Source organism: Osmerus mordax, chromosome 4, assembly GCF_038355195.1.
Source record: "Osmerus mordax isolate fOsmMor3 chromosome 4, fOsmMor3.pri, whole genome shotgun sequence".
Taxonomy (NCBI): Eukaryota; Metazoa; Chordata; class Actinopteri; order Osmeriformes; family Osmeridae; genus Osmerus; species Osmerus mordax.
In genome coordinates, this window is record NC_090053.1 from 3214460 (window position 1) to 3231101 (window position 16642).

A 16642-nucleotide genomic window follows, 5' to 3' on the forward strand; every position below is an offset into this window, starting at 1 on the left:
GTCTCCAGATCTAATTACTCGCCCCAAGCATCGCCTCGGTAACCAACCATCGCCTCTGTAATCCGTCACCCTCACTGACTGGTACAATCTTCGTTCATAACCCCCCCACCCTCTTATTACCTCGAGGCGGTAACTGAATGAAAGGGTAGGTGAGGAGAGAACAATGACGGAACGACTGAATCGTTAGAGAGACGGTTTCTCAGGAAACTCTCTCAGAACCTCTCTTTGAACTACAGGGGTTGTTGAAGCTTCAGACGGTGGAGCTGGCTTGACTGGGAGCTAGCTGTCCAGCAGGGCTGAGCCTGGGGCGGGGCTGAGCCGGGCGGGGCTGAGCCTGGGGCGGGGCTGAGCCTGGGGCGGGGCTGAGCCTGGGGCGGGGCTGAGCCTGGGGCGGGGCTGAGCCTGGGGCGGGGCTGAGCCTGGGCTGAGCCTGGGGCGGGGCAGGTGGTGTGCATGCTCTGGTCTGGCTGCTACCTGAGGGCTGCCCAGGGCCTCCAGCTGCTCCAGCAGGTTGTTCTTGGCCAGGGTCACATCTCCCTCCAGCCTGTCGTACTCCCTCCAGGACCGCTCCAGCTCCTGAGGGGGCAGGACACAGGTTCACAGCAGAAAGGGATTACCGTATCCCCAGACACACACACACACTACTTTTGGGCATCCTTTAAGTGTAAATGTGTTCACCTCGTGTGTGTGAGTGATAGGATTATGTGTGTGGATGTGTGTGTATGTCTGTGTGTGTGTGTGTGTGGAGACTCACAGTGTTGACCCTGGTCAGCTCTCTGCAGGTGCTGAGCAGGCCGTTCTGCAGGAGGTCTCTCTGCTGGATGACGCTCTGCATGGCGGCAGGGTTGTCAGAGCCCAGCTCGATCTCCTGGCTGGCCGACAGCAGGGCCGTCTCCAGGGTGTGCTGGGGGCAGAGGGCAGGGGTGACCCGCGGTTCACTTCTGGTATAAATGTGGAGATGGCGTCACACTTATTGTGGAGATCTCTCTCTGGTGCACACGAAAGTCTGAGGCAGATATGACTGTCTTGATCCCCCATTACTTGGACTCTCCCTAGTGAGCTTCCCCTAGCATGGTGAGTTTAGCTGTGGTCTCTACGTCAGACTGCCTTCTCTCTCCCCTAGCCTGGTGAGTTTAGCTGTGGTCTCTACGTCAGACTACCTTCTCTCTCCCCTAGCCTGGTGAGTTTAGCTGTGGTCTCTACGTCAGACTACCTTCTCTCTCCCCTAGCCTGGTGAGTTTAGCTGTGGTCTCTACGTCAGACTACCTTCTCTCTCCCCTAGCCTGGTGAGTTTAGCTGTGGTCTCTACGTCAGACTACCTTCTCTCTCCCCTAGCCTGGTGAGTTTAGCTGTGGTCTCTACGTCAGACTACCTTCTCTCTCCCCTAGCCTGGTGAGTTTAACTGTGGTCTCTACGTCAGACTACCTTCTCTCTCCCCTAGCCTGGTGAGTTTAGCTGTGGTCTTCTACCTTCTCTCTGTGGAGCTGCTGTAGCTTGTCCTCTTGTGTTCGGACCACCTTGTCCTGTTCACACAACCTGCTCAGCTTGGCCTGCGGAGACATGGACACAGAATACACTTTACATACGATTCATTTAGCAGACACTTTTATCCAAAACGACGTGCAAATTATGAAGTTTGCTAGCTTGAGCTGATAGTATGTGATTAATCATCGCGTTGTTTAGTTTATAGTGTACCTACTTTCATAAGGTATTGCATGAGGTACATTCCTTGTCGTTTGTTAGTTAATTTGCGAATACAGGCTTTAAAGTATAGAATGTATTGTTTTCAGAGGTTTTGTTTCTCAATCGACAGATGTACATGCTAATTATAGCTTTCGCCCTGTGTAACAGCTAATGCCTGTAGTGTAACCTAATTTACTAATGTGTCCCAATTTGGCTATATGCCCACGACAGTGATACATATTTGTCAGGTGTAGAACATCTGGTGAATTTAGAGAGTAGTAGAGAAGTTGAATAGGATAGAGTAGAGGGAGAGAGTAGAGGGAGAGAGTAGAGGGAGAGAGTAGAGGGAGAGAGTAGAGGGAGAGAGTAGAGGAGAGGGAGAGAGTAGAGGAGAGGGAGAGAGTAGAGGGAGAGAGTAGAGGAGAGTAGAGGAAAAGAGTAGAGGGAGAGAGTAGAGGGAGAGAGTAGAGGGAGAGAGTAGAGGGAGAGAGTAGAGGGAGAGAGTAGAGGGAGAGTAGAGGGAGAGAGTAGAGGGAGAGAGTAGAGGGAGAGAGTAGAGGAAGAGAGTAGAGGGAGAGAGTAGAGGGAGAGAGTAGAGGGAGAGTAGAGGGAGAGAGTAGAGGGAGAGTAGAGGGAGAGAGTAGACTCACGTCTGTGTCCACCTCCTCTGGTCTGCACATGTAGGCGTGTTCCCTGTAGTCCTCTGGGCTCATCTGGAGGAGAGAGAGAGGCTGTCAGAGGGGCGGAGGGACGTCCACACACACTGTCTGGCTGAACCAGGACATCTAATGCAGCTTCATGACTGGAGGGCCTAACGCTGTTGTGGTTGGACTGGGACAAGAGTGACCACAGAGCCAGGAAGATGTGGTTAGAACCCCCTCCCCCGCCTCAACCAGCCATTCTAAACCAGCCGGTCTAAACCAGCCGGTCTCAACCAGCCAGCCTAAACCAGCCAGCCTAAACCAGCCAGCCTAAACCAGCCAGCCTAAACCAGCCAGTCTAAACCAGCCAGTCTAAACCAGCCAGCCTCAACCAGCCAGTCTAAACCAGCCAGTCTAAACCAGCCAGTCTAAACCAGCCAGTATAAACCAGCCAGTCTAAACCAGCCAGTCTAAACCAGCCAGTCTAAACCAGCCAGCCTAAACAGCCTTTGACTCAGATGACAGCGGAGTTCTTGCCACCCGCGGTCGTTTGTCTACATCGGCAGAATATTGTGTGTTTTTTTTTCTTTTCTTCTGAAGGCGGCGCAAGGAGAAAGGATGTAATGCTATCCTTTCGGCTGAACGTCTACTGTGAGGGGAATCAGCTCTTACACAGATAAGAGTTTGAGGGGAACTGGCTCGTCTCTGGGTCCTGTGGTCGGGTTGGTTTGGCTGGAACTAAATTTGAATAATCCAAGGTCGGCCACAGACCTCCTTTAAAGATGCCAAAATATCCCTGAATGAAAAGAAGAACTGGTCTAGGGTTTATTCTATATGCAGACTTTGTAGTGCCAAACCCCCAACCTTAACTAGGGGGAGTTTGAGGACACTACAGCCCTCCAGTTTCACATCCCAGAGGTATACTACTTAGATCAATTGTAATCGATTACTAGTTAATTTAGGGTATTCATACAACAACAAAAAAGGGCCTGATTTCAACTGCATTGGATTTCATGTATTCAAAAAGCAATGTTTCTCTGTTTCACTCTCAGTCTCTCACATACAGCACACACCCACACAGTCCTCCATCATTGAACTGCACCACAGCACAGGTAAAGCATGTGGGACCTGTGGAACCAGGCATGTTGATGACATTCCATACGGAGCATGCAGGCTCTCCTGTGCAGTGAGCACAGGAAGCCACGAGGTACTGGAGCTGGGGAGAGAGGGGAGACAGACCTCTCCCATCTGGACGGGGGGGGCGGGGGGGGGGAGATGGATATGCAATTGGCGCTGGGCTGATATGCCAACGTATGGAAGTGGGGTGGGGGCAGCACTTTTACACCTCCATTGGTGGTCTCAAAAGTGGCAAGAGGGATGTGACATCACAACATCACACTATCCTACACACAGACTCTGTTGAGCTTCCATAGGAAACCACAACCAGATACACAACTGTAAGAGACAAAGAGAGAAATGGGATATGGCCAGTAAGTGAGACTAGCATCTGGCTGTGAGCAGAGGCCCTTGCAGCATACCAATCCGTCTTCACCCCAGCACGCTCAAAACAAGCTTGTTTACATTTCGAAAACCCCTAAATCCCGTCTGACATAACCGACGGACTCCGCAAACTAATTCTTCAACATGCTATCCTGCCTTGTGACTCGATTCAACTGTGACGGTGCGAGCCTGGTAGCTAACGCTACAACAGTGAGGGTAGTCTAAACCCCACAAACAGACACGTTGCGCCATGATAAGTTATTTTAAATGTCAAATTGAAGTTGGAATTTGCACTGGTCTTTGCAGGGGCAGCTGGATAATGAGCTGCATACTGTGGTCTTTTCAACTAGGTGACAAGGCTGGCGTTCTGGCGTTTTATCACACCAATTACAGTTCTCCAGCCAAGTGTCTCACTGCATGGTGTGGGGATGGTAAATGAGCTAGGAGAGAATCTTGCCGCCGCCCCCCCCCCCCCCCCACCCCACCACCAACTGACCCCATACAGCCAACCCGCTATGAAAGCCTTTTACGAGCTGATAAAAGTCTGTCTTAATGCGACGTGGCTTGTCTCCCACAGTACACAGCACTCGCTCACTCGCCCATCCACAGTGAGGATGGGGGGGGGGGGGGGGGGGGGGGGGGGGGTTTCTAGGTAGCGTGCTACACAGCGCAGCAGCACGTCGCCGTGCCCACGTCGGCGTGACTACACACTGGGGGGGGTACAGGCCGTCAAATCAAAAGTGATGGGTACAAAGGTGCCGTGGTTTGAAAGCAATACAGGGGGAGATAAATATATTGTGATGCCATGAGGACTTGACACCGCAGGGTGCGTTGACAGACGCAGAACAAACAAACAAACAAACGACTGGAGAGGATGAGGAAGGCGAAGGCTTCGGCTGGCCTTACTTGCTGGTACAGTTGAGGCCTTGGGGCTGAGTTCTCAATCATAGTGTGAATGGTGACGATTAAAGGGTCATTTTCCTTCATCTGGTTCAGTTCAGAAGAGGAGCAACACGGACAGGCAGTCAGTTCACAGCAGAGTTCAGAGGTAACACTGAAAAACGTCTGCTTCTCTCTCTCTCATTTGCTCTCTCTTGCGCTCACTCATACTCTCTCTCTCACCCCGTCTCCCCTTCATACACCCCCCCCCCCCCCAATTTAAATAAAAATATACATAAATAAATCACACAGTCAAGATGTGGCACAACCCAGGAAACTCCAGAGAAAAGCAGCCAGCAACCAGAGAAAACGTTGGACATGGGCGACAAGCACTGAGACGTTGACTGTACCAGACAGCAGTAGAGAGGAGCAGTGTTCTGTCCACTAGGGGGGGGTGTGTGGTCCCCTACGGGGTCCCTCTTCAGGGGTTGGGGGGTGGGGGAGGGGAGTGGAGAGGGGGCTGCACTGCCTGTCTGCCTAAAGACCAGACTCAGGCTAAATGTCTAGAAATGTCAGAGCTATTTTAAGCCTAAAATACCCTGGTAAAAGTCCCCTCCCCTGTAATTGTTGAACCAAACCCCTCCAGTAGATATCCATCTAATCCCCTCTGAACAAGCATTGTGAGAAGAAGAATGTTGTCCAACGCTCTCCAAAAACGAGCTTTCAATGCAGAGGCCACTGACCACTTGGTGGCTAACAGAATCTACCGTCTCTGAACCTTTCCAACGGACATTTCTAGCTTCTCTCTTATAAAAATGTAATAACAAGGAATAAGAAACGCTGGAGCTGTTGTAAAACGACCGACTCTTGAGAACCAAAAGCAGTGGGAATGCGGTGTGTGGCTGCGTGAACAGGGAGGCGGGTCTCTACCACACCTGGTGGTCCAGGTACATGAGGTTCCTCTGGAGGTGGTGAGAGAGAACGTCGTTCTAGCAGCGTCGGAGAGCAGAAGGGATGGGAGAGAAAGAGAGAGAGCGGAGTGAGGCAAAGGAGAGTAGACACCATCAAGAAAACACGTCCAGTACACACCTGATGTTAAAACTAGAGGAGTGCCATGCAGAGAGACAGGCAGGTAAGGGGTTAGTTAAGGAGGCAGGCAAACAGGTGAGGTCAGTCGTGAAGGCGGAGGCACACAAAGGAGAGCATTCAGGGAGGCAACTGGAGTTGCAACCTGGTTGTAACTGACTGGAGCTGGGTTCTGACAGCACGGCAGTAGGGTAAGCGTAGATCACACATGCCATGAAGGCTGAGAAAACGCAAAACATGAGAAATCCCCCGGTTGTATTTTTTTTGACTGAACTGTTTGGCCTAACGAGGAATTTGTGCGATTGTGACGCGCAATCACGCCACCGCCACTAAGGGTGTGAGAACTGTGTTGGGAGAGTCGGAGGCAACTGACCAGCGGGATCTGACCAGGCAGGGCGGGTTCTCCATTTACATTTAGTTATCTAACAGACGCTCTTATCCAGAGCGACTTACAGTAAGTACAGGGACATTCCCCCGAGGCAAGTAGGGTGAAGTGCCTTGCCCAGGGACACAATGTCAGTTGGCATGACCGGGAATCGAACTGGCAACCTTCGGATTACTAGCCCGATTCCCTCACCGCTCAGCCACCTGACATCCTTTTTGCTGTGCACACATTTTCCCTCCACCACTCGGAGAAAATGTTTCATTACTAATTCAGCAGGTACATCAAATAAGCCCCAGAGAGACTGAGTAAAGGTGTTAGCGTCTGATGCACCCAGTGTTTAGAGACATGCCTCGAGTCAGAGAGGCCACGCGCGGGTCCTGACTTTAAACCCTTGACCGCCAACAGTTCCCAGTTCATATAAGCATTAGCGACCTACATTTACCCACAAATAAAACCCATTCTGAGGAGAAGCCAGAGAAGCGTTGGTCACATCTCCGCCAGACTAAGCCTCCTTAGCTGCTCCTGTCTAAGAGCTGAGAGCAGAGCGGGCTAAGAGTCTTCATCTCCCTAAAACATCTGCCTGGCTTCTTCTAGGATGCACGGGTGCTGCACGGGTGCTGCCCCCACTGGCCAAGTCTAGGCAGGACTTGTCCTCTGATCAATGTTGGTACTGCATCCTGCAGTATGGCAGCCGGGTCAGGGTTACCAGTTTAGATTCTCTGAAGATGATGACTAGTCCAGGGGTCTCCAGCCGAGGTCATGGGGGTGGCCGCACCTTCCGCTCAATAGATTTACTGACCCCCCCCTTCCCCGTGTTGAAGAGAAACATGACCCCCCCCCCCCCCCCAACCCAAAATATAAATCCCTGGGATAAATGAATGACGCAAGTGGATGGAGACGGCACACCACACACACACACACACACACACCCTCTGGGGGCCTGACCTTTGGGTTGTCTCCATGGAGGTTTAGTTGCATAAGCTGTGCTACAGTGTGCTCCCGGACGCTGTTTAGCTCTGCCTGCTGCCGCCGCAGCTTTATCAGCAGCAGAGTCAGCTCCTCAGGCTGCAGGGTCACACACACACACACACAGCCGCACGCACACACACACACACATACACACAGCCGCACACACACACACACACACACACACACACACACACACACACACACACACACACACACACACACACACACACACACACACACATAGGGTCAGGCACACACACACACAGCCGCACACACACACTTAGGGTCAGGCACACACACATACACACAGCCGCACACACACACACACACACACACACACACACACACAGCCGCACACACACACACATAGGGTCAGGCACACACACATACACACAGGCCACCGGGTTAGGGGGACAGGGCAGGAGAGGATAGAGGAGGGGACAGGAGAGGACATTAGAGGCTGGTTGTGACCAGGTGGTTGCTGGAACAAGGGGACTGCCGTCATGCAGTCGACAGTGTATTAGGACTGTTGGGTCATTAGTTGAAACATCTAGCATCTAGTCTTATATATCAGTGGTCTTCAACCTTGGTCCTCAAGGCCCACAGTCCTGTATGTTCTAGATGTTTCCCTGCTCTAACACGCCTGATTCAAATCAATGGTCATTAGGAAACTCAGCCGAAGCCTGATGACGACCATTCATTAGAATCAGGTGTGTTGGAGCAGGGAAACATCTAGTATACAGGACAGTGGGCCCTGAGGACCAGGGTTGAAGAAAACTACTGGATAAGAATACAAGCATATGTTCTGGATGTGTGTAGTGTAGCTGGCATCTCTGAACAGATTCACACAAATGCCTGCACCCACATTTGTGAGTGTGTCAACAGCGGAGAGAGAGAGCTGTTCTGGCTCAAGGAGCAGAGCGTGACTGTGCTTGCTGCTGACGTGTAGGGAATGCTCCAGAGCTCTTGGAGTAAACACTGTAAATCCTCCCGGTTGAAACGTGGATCATAGTCAGAGTCTAAATCTGCCTTAAGACGACGCCCACTCTCTCTCTCTCTTTCGGATGAAAGAGAGAGAACAAAAAAAACTAAGTGAGGAGAGAAGCGAGGGGAGCGATTACTAAAATGACTCGTCTTTTGGATAGAGCCCCATTAGACCACAACGGAAAACTAGGGCTTTAAACCCGACCATGAAAATGACAGGGTGGCGAGTTCCAGGAGTGTGTACGGCTGGGCCCGGGACGTGGTGGGGCCTGGGCAGGGGCGAGCGAGGGGCGAGCGAGGAGAAGAGCGGAGGGAGAGAGAGAGACATGGGGAGGCAACTGACCGTTTTCCCTTGCAGAGTCTGGGCAGTGATGGTCTGGACAGGGATCCCTGCTGGCATGGACCTCCTGTCAGGTGGGTAGGCATACTGTGGAGAGCAGACAAGACAGGCCTCACCGTCACAACGTGTGTGTGTTCATTCAGCTGATGATTTTATCCCAAGCAACATGCAGGGTGAGACTCCAACTTGCTACCTCTGGACCTGCAGTCACATGACCTCCCATGAAACTACACTCATCCCTCACGCTCATGCCTGGCATGGACCTGCAGTCACATGACCTCCCATGAAACTACACTCATCCCTCACGCTTGGCATGGACCTGCAGTCACATGACCTACCATGAAACGAGGAGGGTGTGTGTGTGTGTGTACCTACCTTGGTGAGGTGTGTGTGTCTACCTACCTTGGTGAGGTGTGTGTGTCTACCTACCTTGGTGAGGTGTGTGTGTCTATCTACCTTGGTGAGGTGTGTGTGTCTACCTACCTTGGTGAGGTGTGTGTGTCTACCTACCTTGGTGAGGTGTGTGTGTCTACCTACCTTGGTGAGGTGTGTGTGTCTACCTACCTTGGTGAGGTGTGTGTGTATCTACCTTGGTGAGGTGTGTGTGTCTACCTACCTTGGTGAGGTGTGTGTGTGTGTGTGTACCTACCTTGGTGAGGTGTGTGTGTCTACCTACCTTGGTGAGGTGTGTGTGTGTACCTACCTTGGTGAGGTGTGTGCGGTTGCGTCTGTCGATGCTCATGTCGCCCCGGTACACGGGCGAGGACACCTCAGAGCGGGCGACGGTGTTGTAGGAGCGCAGCGGCGAGTAGCCTCCGTACATGGCCAGCGAGCCGTGGGAGGGCGAGGGCGGGATGGAGTGGGTGGCGTGCTCCGACAGGTTGATCATGGTCTTGGGGCTGGGCAGCGTGCCGTAGGGCCCGGGCGGGCGCACGTAGGCCTGGCGCTGCTGCCACTCAAACAGCTGCCACATGGTGTCGTCCCTCATGGAGCGTCGCTTGTCGCCGGGCGCCAGCCCCAGCGCCTGGTCGTACACGGACGGCGACATGCTGCAGATGCTGTCGCGCTGCGCCATGCTGTTCCGGGGCATGGTGCGGTAGCCCTCGCCGTAGTGGGGGACGGCGGGCGGCGCCCGGTGGCTCGGCATGTTCCTCGGGAGCGTCTGGTAAGACATGATGCTGAGGGAGGGAGAGGAAAAAGAGAGAGAGGGGGAGAGGAAAGAGAGGGGGAGAGAGAAAGAGACAAAAGGGGGGGGGGGAAAGGGAGAGAGAAAGGGGAGAAAGAGAGGTGTAGGTAGAGGGTGTGGGAGAGAGAGAGAGAGAGACAGAGAGGGGGGGGGGGTGGGAGGAGAGAGAGAAAATGGACAAACACTTAATGAGGGCGCTAAAGACCGGAATTTCCATTTCCCCCTTTGGTGCACTCGCCGTGTGAATTTCATTACAAACAGTTATTAGCAGTGCCATGGAAACTGCGGACGGGATTGTGCATCTCAGGGCTTGGAGACGAGAAGAGTGCACACATCCCTGAGACAGACAGGGACACACACGCTCCGGTTCTTTCTGGGTACAGCCATCTCCACCTAGATATTTTTAGCCTGACCTTGTGTCGGGCTATGTGCTATGAGCCATTAGCCGTGCGCTAATTTGTCAGCTGCCAGAACGTGCACAGAGTGTCTGTGTGTAACAGAGACAATTACACAGACAGGGAAGTCTGAGCATTTCAGATTAGTGAGAGCCCGTGCACAAGTGCGTGGAAGAGAGGAAAAAGAGGCGGGAGAAACAGTGTGGTGAGGACAGCCTCCTGAGGAGAAATTCGGGCACCGATGCTTTGAACAGCTCTGCAGACGAGGCAGGGCGAACCTCAGTGCAGACCGACTCAGAGAGCAGCCTCACCCCCCCCCCCCCCTCCTCTGCGGGGGGGGGGGGGGTGGCTCCGCGGAGGGGGCGGCTCCGTGGAGGGGGCGGCTCCGTGGAGGGGGGCATGGCAACCCTTCAGCTGACACTCATGTGAGGGGACGGGCGCGTCATCAGGTCATGGTCAGGTGGGGATAGCTGGGAAACAGAGGACGTTCATGGCAAACAGAACGACTAATGACAAACAGGGCCTTCTCATCTCCTAGAGAGAGAAGAGAGGGAGGCAGAAAGCTAGAGAAAAGAGAGAGAAGAGAAGAGAGAGAAGAGAAGAGAAGGAGAAAGTATTAAGAAGGAGTGGCTGTGCCTGTAAATAAACTTGGTGTAAGCAGATAGCAGGCCCGAGGGAGAAAGCAGGCCTTGGCCTCCCAGGTCACCACATCAGAGGAACAAGACGCTCGCCCAGCGCTCTGGAGAACAGGCTGCGGGGAAGGACAGGAGGGGAACAAGGAGATACTGCAGAGGAAGAGAGAGGAGAGAGGAGAGAGGAGAGAGAGAGAGGATGAGAGAGAAAGAGCAAGCATGCATTCTGACCCAATTAAACAGGGAGTCCTCATCTCAGCAGAGACGAAGAGGAGGAAGAGGAGGAGAAGGAGGAGGTTGGCTGTACAGAAGTTACTCTCTGCTCTTGTTTAGAACTGGACTCTGCTTCCCACACCCATTAATGATTTAAACACCCCCAGTTTAGCACTGAGCTAAGCACAACAATGTGTCATAGCGATAGCGCAGTGCACACACAGGTAGAACACTGTGCAGAAAGATGTTACCGGAGAACTGACCTGAAAACAGGAGGAAAACCTTCCTGGGATTAAGAAGATCCATAAGCAATCAGAGTGTTAAACATACTGACACAGGGAAACATCTAGGACATACAAGACAGTGGACCCTGAGGACCAGGGTTAAAGACCACTTGGCTAAGGCCTTAATGCAGGGGGGCCCGGGTTCAATTCTGGCCTGGGATATTCCCTGCACGCCCTCCCCTCTATCGCTCCTGAGTTTCCCGTCCCTCTGATTCCTTCAATAACTCACAATAGAGCAACCCAAAAAAAGAACTGCAGCGTTTCATGGGAGTGTGAAAATGCAAATGTTCCTTTTCTCCCGGGAGCTGTGTGTGAACTGCTCTGGGGGCAATGGGAAGGTTACCATGAAGGGAGAAGGATCCTCTTTGTCTATGAGTCAGCATTTACATTTTACATTTAGTCATTTAGCAGACGCTCTTATCCAGAGCGACTTACAGTAAGTACAGGGACATTCCCCCTGAGGCAAGTAGGGTGAAGTGCCTTGCCCAAGGACACAACATCATTTGGCACAGGCAGGAATCGAACCGGTAACCTTTAGATTACTAGCCCGACTCCCTAACCGCTCAGCCACCTGACTCCCTATTTCTCCTCCATTTCTAACACTGAGACAAGTTCGCTCTCTCTTCCCCACATCGGTGACCAGAAACGAGGGCAGGCCGTCCAGGAACAACCTGGACAGTGGAGGAGTGGTGGCCTGGGTGGGGTGGAACGACTGGCTCTGTAACTCCTCTGGTCACTGTGACAGGAATACAGAGGGAGGGGGCTGGAGCCAGCGAGGGCTGAGAGCTTTCTGAGGAGGGAAGGTTTGGATCAGAGGATGCTGTCGCAATGTTGTTGTGGGTGTGCAGGCCACTGGGGGGGGGGGGGGGGGGGTGAGTGTGGCAACGTGCAGGGGAATATAAAGACTTGGGGCCTAGTGCTGGGAGGGAGAGCTATGAAGACTTTCACTGAAGGGACGAGACACAGAGCACTGCTCAAGTCTCCCACTTTCATCTGCTCTGTATTTAAAGAGCAGGATTTTCTCCGCTTAGCTTTTTTGTTATCCTCTTGTGTGCACACACAATGCATACGTTAGCTAAACCGCTAGCAATCACACCTTCATACACACACACACAGACAAACACACACATACCTTCTGGTGTCGTCGTCCTGGTTGCGGACCCTCTGCGTGCGGACCCACTGCTCCAGCTGCTGCATGGAGCTGGTCCTCTGAAGGGAGCGGTCAGGTTCCTGGGTGGGGGTCCTCTCCTGGGTGGGGGTCCTCTCCTGGGTAGGGGTCCTCTGCAGGGAGCAGTCAGGCTCCTGGGTGGGGGTCCTCTGGAGTGGGGCGCCCACCTCCCTGGGGCTGGGCTCCCCGGAGCCGTTCACCTGGGGGGCCCCGCGGGGGCCGCCGTCGGGCTCGGCATGGCGCGCTGCGGGGGAGGGGCAGCTGATGTTGGCGGTGAGGGCGGCCGCCTGGGCGGGCTGCAGCTTGATGCTGTTGATCTTGGTGAGCGGGCGCTCCCTGTCTGCCCCGGCGCTCTGGAAGCCGTAGCGCTCGGCGTCGCGCTGCTTCCGGCTCTCCTCGGCCAGGTGGCGCTCCCGGTCGGCCTCACGGTTGCGCTCGTTGTTCTGGATCTCTGGGCGGGTCAGCGGCCTGTGGTTGGCCATGTGGTTGACGTCCTGCGGGCCGCACTGCTCCACCTTCAGCCTGTCCAACCTGCTGGTGGAGGGAGGAGAAGAGAGAGGGGGCAAAGAGAGAGGGAGGAGAAACAAGAGAGGGAGAAGAGAGAGGGAGGAGAAGAGGGGGAGGGAGAGAAGATAATAAGTCGACAAGTCAGCGAAAGATAATCAAGACATCAAATCTCTGCCTCCACAGAGGAGGAGGAGGAGCTGAACACACAGTAACTCGAGTAGACAAGACTTCTATACGGCACAGGGGGAGATTCCAATCACAAGCACTTTCACAGAGAGCTGTGAGTGAGTGTGCTTTTCCGGTTGGAGCGTGCCTGGGGGGGGGGGGGGGGGGGGGAATATGACAGCCTACTGGCTGGTACAGGGAGCCAGGCACCAGTAGGAGCAGCTAGGCTGGCCAGTGCTCAGACAAAGGGAACGTGATCCTGGAAGGAGCCGGGGGCTCCTGCAGCTGCCAAAACAGACCAGGAACGGAGGCAGAGATTGAGAGAGAGAGCGAAACCAGAGACGTCCAATAAATCCTGGGCTCTGTCGGGCTCTGTCTGTGGAGGTGCCACGGGCCCAGACCTGGCAACCCTACACGTCGGTACCAGGTAACACCGAGAGCCCCGATGAGGTAACGGATACTACTGTAGCCTGGCCCCAGGGACGAGCTCAAGGACACAGGCCTTCAGGAGCCCCCCCAGCCCGCCCTGACACAGATGGAGCGGGGCTAGGCCTGGAGGGGGGTGGTTGGTTGGTTGGTGAGAGTAACAGACCAGAGCTAGAGACTTTCCAGTTTCCACTCCTGGGCAGTAGAACGGCCCCAGCCGAGCATAATGTCTTCCACAGCCCTCTGTCTCTCTCGTCCAACCCAATAAAACGGATCAAGAGCCTAATAAAAAACAAATTGCTGTCTGCATTACCTCATGCTTGGTTTGGGTCAGACCCTCTCTGCAGGGTGGTTAGCTATGAAAGGCCTGTTTTAGCAGTCTGTTTAGGCTCCATCGGTGGAGACTATTTTCCTAGCAGTTGTTATCAGGTAACGTACTGTAGCAGCAGGAGGAAATGGAAAACGTGTCCGGAAGGAGACACAGGTGAGAGAGCGTGTGGGTGTATCGAGCTGGAGACTCTTCTGGAAGCATAACATTTGTCGCTAGTTCATTTACTGCCGATCCCTCCGGAGTGCCGACGCTAGCGCTTCATGTAATTAAAAAGCTCTTAACACCATGCCTCATGCAAAGGGGAGCACTGGAGAGGCGGGTTGCCAGGTGACAGTCGTTTCCACTCTTTAATTCCCGTCCCCTCCCCGTCAAAGTGCCTACTGACATCTGACGGGCCAGCACCCCCGTACGCACACACTTAAGGGAGACATGCCGCCGCCGCCGCCGCCCCCCCCGTGGTCTGGGAGAGGGGTTATGCAAGAGTGACAAGACAGCGTTCCTTCGGCTACGCGGGGAAGGGGTGGGTGGGGGGCCTGCTGAGGTTGCTAAGCAGCGGCCAAACAGCTCGGGGGGGGGGGTACCTTAGACTGGTACGCCACTTAAATAAAAACACAGCGACTCGGATCAATAGCGTGAACATTTCCTGGAGCGTACAGACCTCTTGGCAGGCTCCGAGTGCACCAGGGCAGCATCCGTCATCACCTTCATCCACGACTCCATCTCTTTGGCCGCGTCCGTGCAAAAGTAGTATGTCCGCATGTTGGGGTGTGTGGCCTGCTCAGGAAGGGGGGGGGGGGGGGGGGGGGGGAGGGGAGAGACGGTAACCTGGAAACGACAGGGAGAGGGGGTGGGATAAATGTATTATACCATTGGTGAAGATTCATGTTTTACTATGTGCTTATTTTATTTTCTGGGTATGAACTGGTGTCCTTCTCTACAGGTATGCAATGTTCCATTGTTTTCCTGCATCATGACATGTGAGGGCTTGTAAAGAGCAGGGCTTAGCTTCGAGCTTAGAGCCACCAGGCAGCAGTGACTCATCACGTGTCCCACCAGACTTACCATCAAGCAACCTTAGGAAACACACAGATGATTCTTCTCTTGTGACACGTTCCCACTCCCCAGCAGGCACGCAGAGAGACAACGAGGATTGTCATTGTGAGGATGTGTGTGAGGGAGAGAGAGTGAAAGACAGAGAGACAGAGAGAGAGAGAACATCATTTAAGAAACACTGACAAAAGACAGAACATCCAGTGACTGCATCGTGATTTCCTATTTACAGCGGCTGCGAAAACAAAAATGTTGAAACTTCCACCCGCTCAGAATAACTGTGATGGCGATGTGGGGATATGCTGTGTTCTCCACCCACACCCGCGGAGCTGAGAATGAAGGGCATCCAGTTTAAGAGAACCTCCATTTCCTTGAGAGTTGCGTGAAATATTATTACCATTACTATGAACAGCAGGGGTTTGTCCTGAGTCTCTCTCTTTCCCCCTCTCTCCTCTCCTCTCTCCTCTCTTTCTCTCCTCTCTCTCTCTCTCCTTTCTTTCTCTCTCCTCCCTCCCTCTCCTTTTCGCCTCCCTCCTCTCCTCTGTGAAGTCAGGAGCTGGAAGTGGAGGCTGTGGTTGTGCAGAGAGGTTCTGGACAGACTCCTGGGCGTGTGTGGCTGGGCTGGCAGCAGCCTCTCTCTCTCTCTCTCTCCCTCTCTCTCTCTCTCTGGGTGCTGTCAGAGGGCCCAGAGTGGAAGCCGCAGCACTGACACACCAACAGATCCGAGTGCCTGTTGGACTGAGAGCTCTGGGGTCTGACGGCTGGTGTTCAGCCTCGCTCTGTACCGGCCCTGAGAGACACGAGCCTTCACACCCTCTCTCATCTCTCTGTCCTCGTCCATAACTTATTCATTTTCTTCCTCTCCCTTTATCATTCCCTCTTGTGTCCTTTGCTTTGTATTCTCGGGGCTTAAGAGGGGATAGGAGGCGCTGGGCGCAAAAGGAGTTTAAAGGGTAGCACGGACCTTGAAGGCGTATTTCCTGTTGATGTGGTCATCCACAGACAGCATGGAGATATGGAAGCTGGGCAGAAGTATACTACCCAGAATGCCCTCCTCCTTCTCATCTGCAGACACAAACAGACACTTCCTTTAGTCAATATACATATATACACACACATATATATATATATACACATATATGTATGTGTATATATATATATCATTTGATAGCCAATTGAAATATAATTGTTGTTTTAGAACTTCTGAAAATCAGACAAAAGAATGTTAAACTTCTGGAGGACTGGTGGTCAGCACAATAGGGCAGGGAAATCACAAACACAATCAGTGTAAAAGATGAACATATACAGTAGGAGAGCTCAGCAAGTCTAACTCCCTCTAAGCCTCATTATGTTGCTCTGACACACACACACACGCACACACACACGCACACGCACACACACACACACACAAAGACAGGCAGCACTGACGCAGTTCCACAGGGAGAGATCAGACGGACTCAAAGTCTTACACGTGGAAAATCCTCTAGACTTCCAATTTGATACCATCCATTTGCATTAAACTGCTCTTGGTTTACGAGGCAGGAAAACAAACAGCGGAGCTGTGTGTGTGTATTGTGTAAAAGGCTAGTGAGGAGTGGCTGCTCCACAGCAGCAAGCCTGTAGGTATTGCTCTTCACACTAAATTATTAAACAAACAAAGTCATTTCAAACGGGGGCAGTTATGCAAAACACTGCACCGGCCACTGCAGCACGGCTTTGAAAAGGTTAGGAGGACCTTTCTGTGAGCAGCCTTTCAGACGAGACATCAGGGTAAACCATCTGGTCTCTGCTAGCTGGGGAGGGAGCCTGGCTGTCGGT

At 53.1% G+C, this 16642-nt stretch overlaps 1 protein-coding gene across 10 annotated transcripts in view; it reads right to left on the reverse strand.

The window, feature by feature from the left end:
- The window catches only part of LOC136941953 (pleckstrin homology domain-containing family A member 5-like), a 70657-nt gene that overhangs the window by 6747 nt on the left and 47268 nt on the right, over positions 1-16642 (reverse strand). For 2 of the 10 annotated variants that reach the window (XM_067234641.1, XM_067234637.1), the window contains exons 8-18: positions 15789-15889; positions 14433-14548; positions 12310-12879; positions 9171-9645; positions 8471-8554; positions 7120-7239; positions 5639-5692; positions 2334-2396; positions 1470-1550; positions 755-904; positions 475-576 (exon numbers count right to left, since the gene is read on the reverse strand). In XM_067234641.1, the coding sequence (XP_067090742.1) occupies positions 475-576; positions 755-904; positions 1470-1550; positions 2334-2396; positions 5639-5692; positions 7120-7239; positions 8471-8554; positions 9171-9645; positions 12310-12879; positions 14433-14548; positions 15789-15889 (1916 nt within the window). Of the gene's footprint in view, positions 1-474; positions 577-754; positions 905-1469; positions 1551-2333; positions 2397-4730; positions 4812-5638; positions 5693-7119; positions 7240-8470; positions 8555-9170; positions 9646-12309; positions 12880-14432; positions 14549-15788; positions 15890-16642 lie in introns of all 10 variants that reach the window. The other 8 variants (XM_067234644.1, XM_067234638.1, XM_067234647.1 and 5 more) reach the window with 8 other exon arrangements.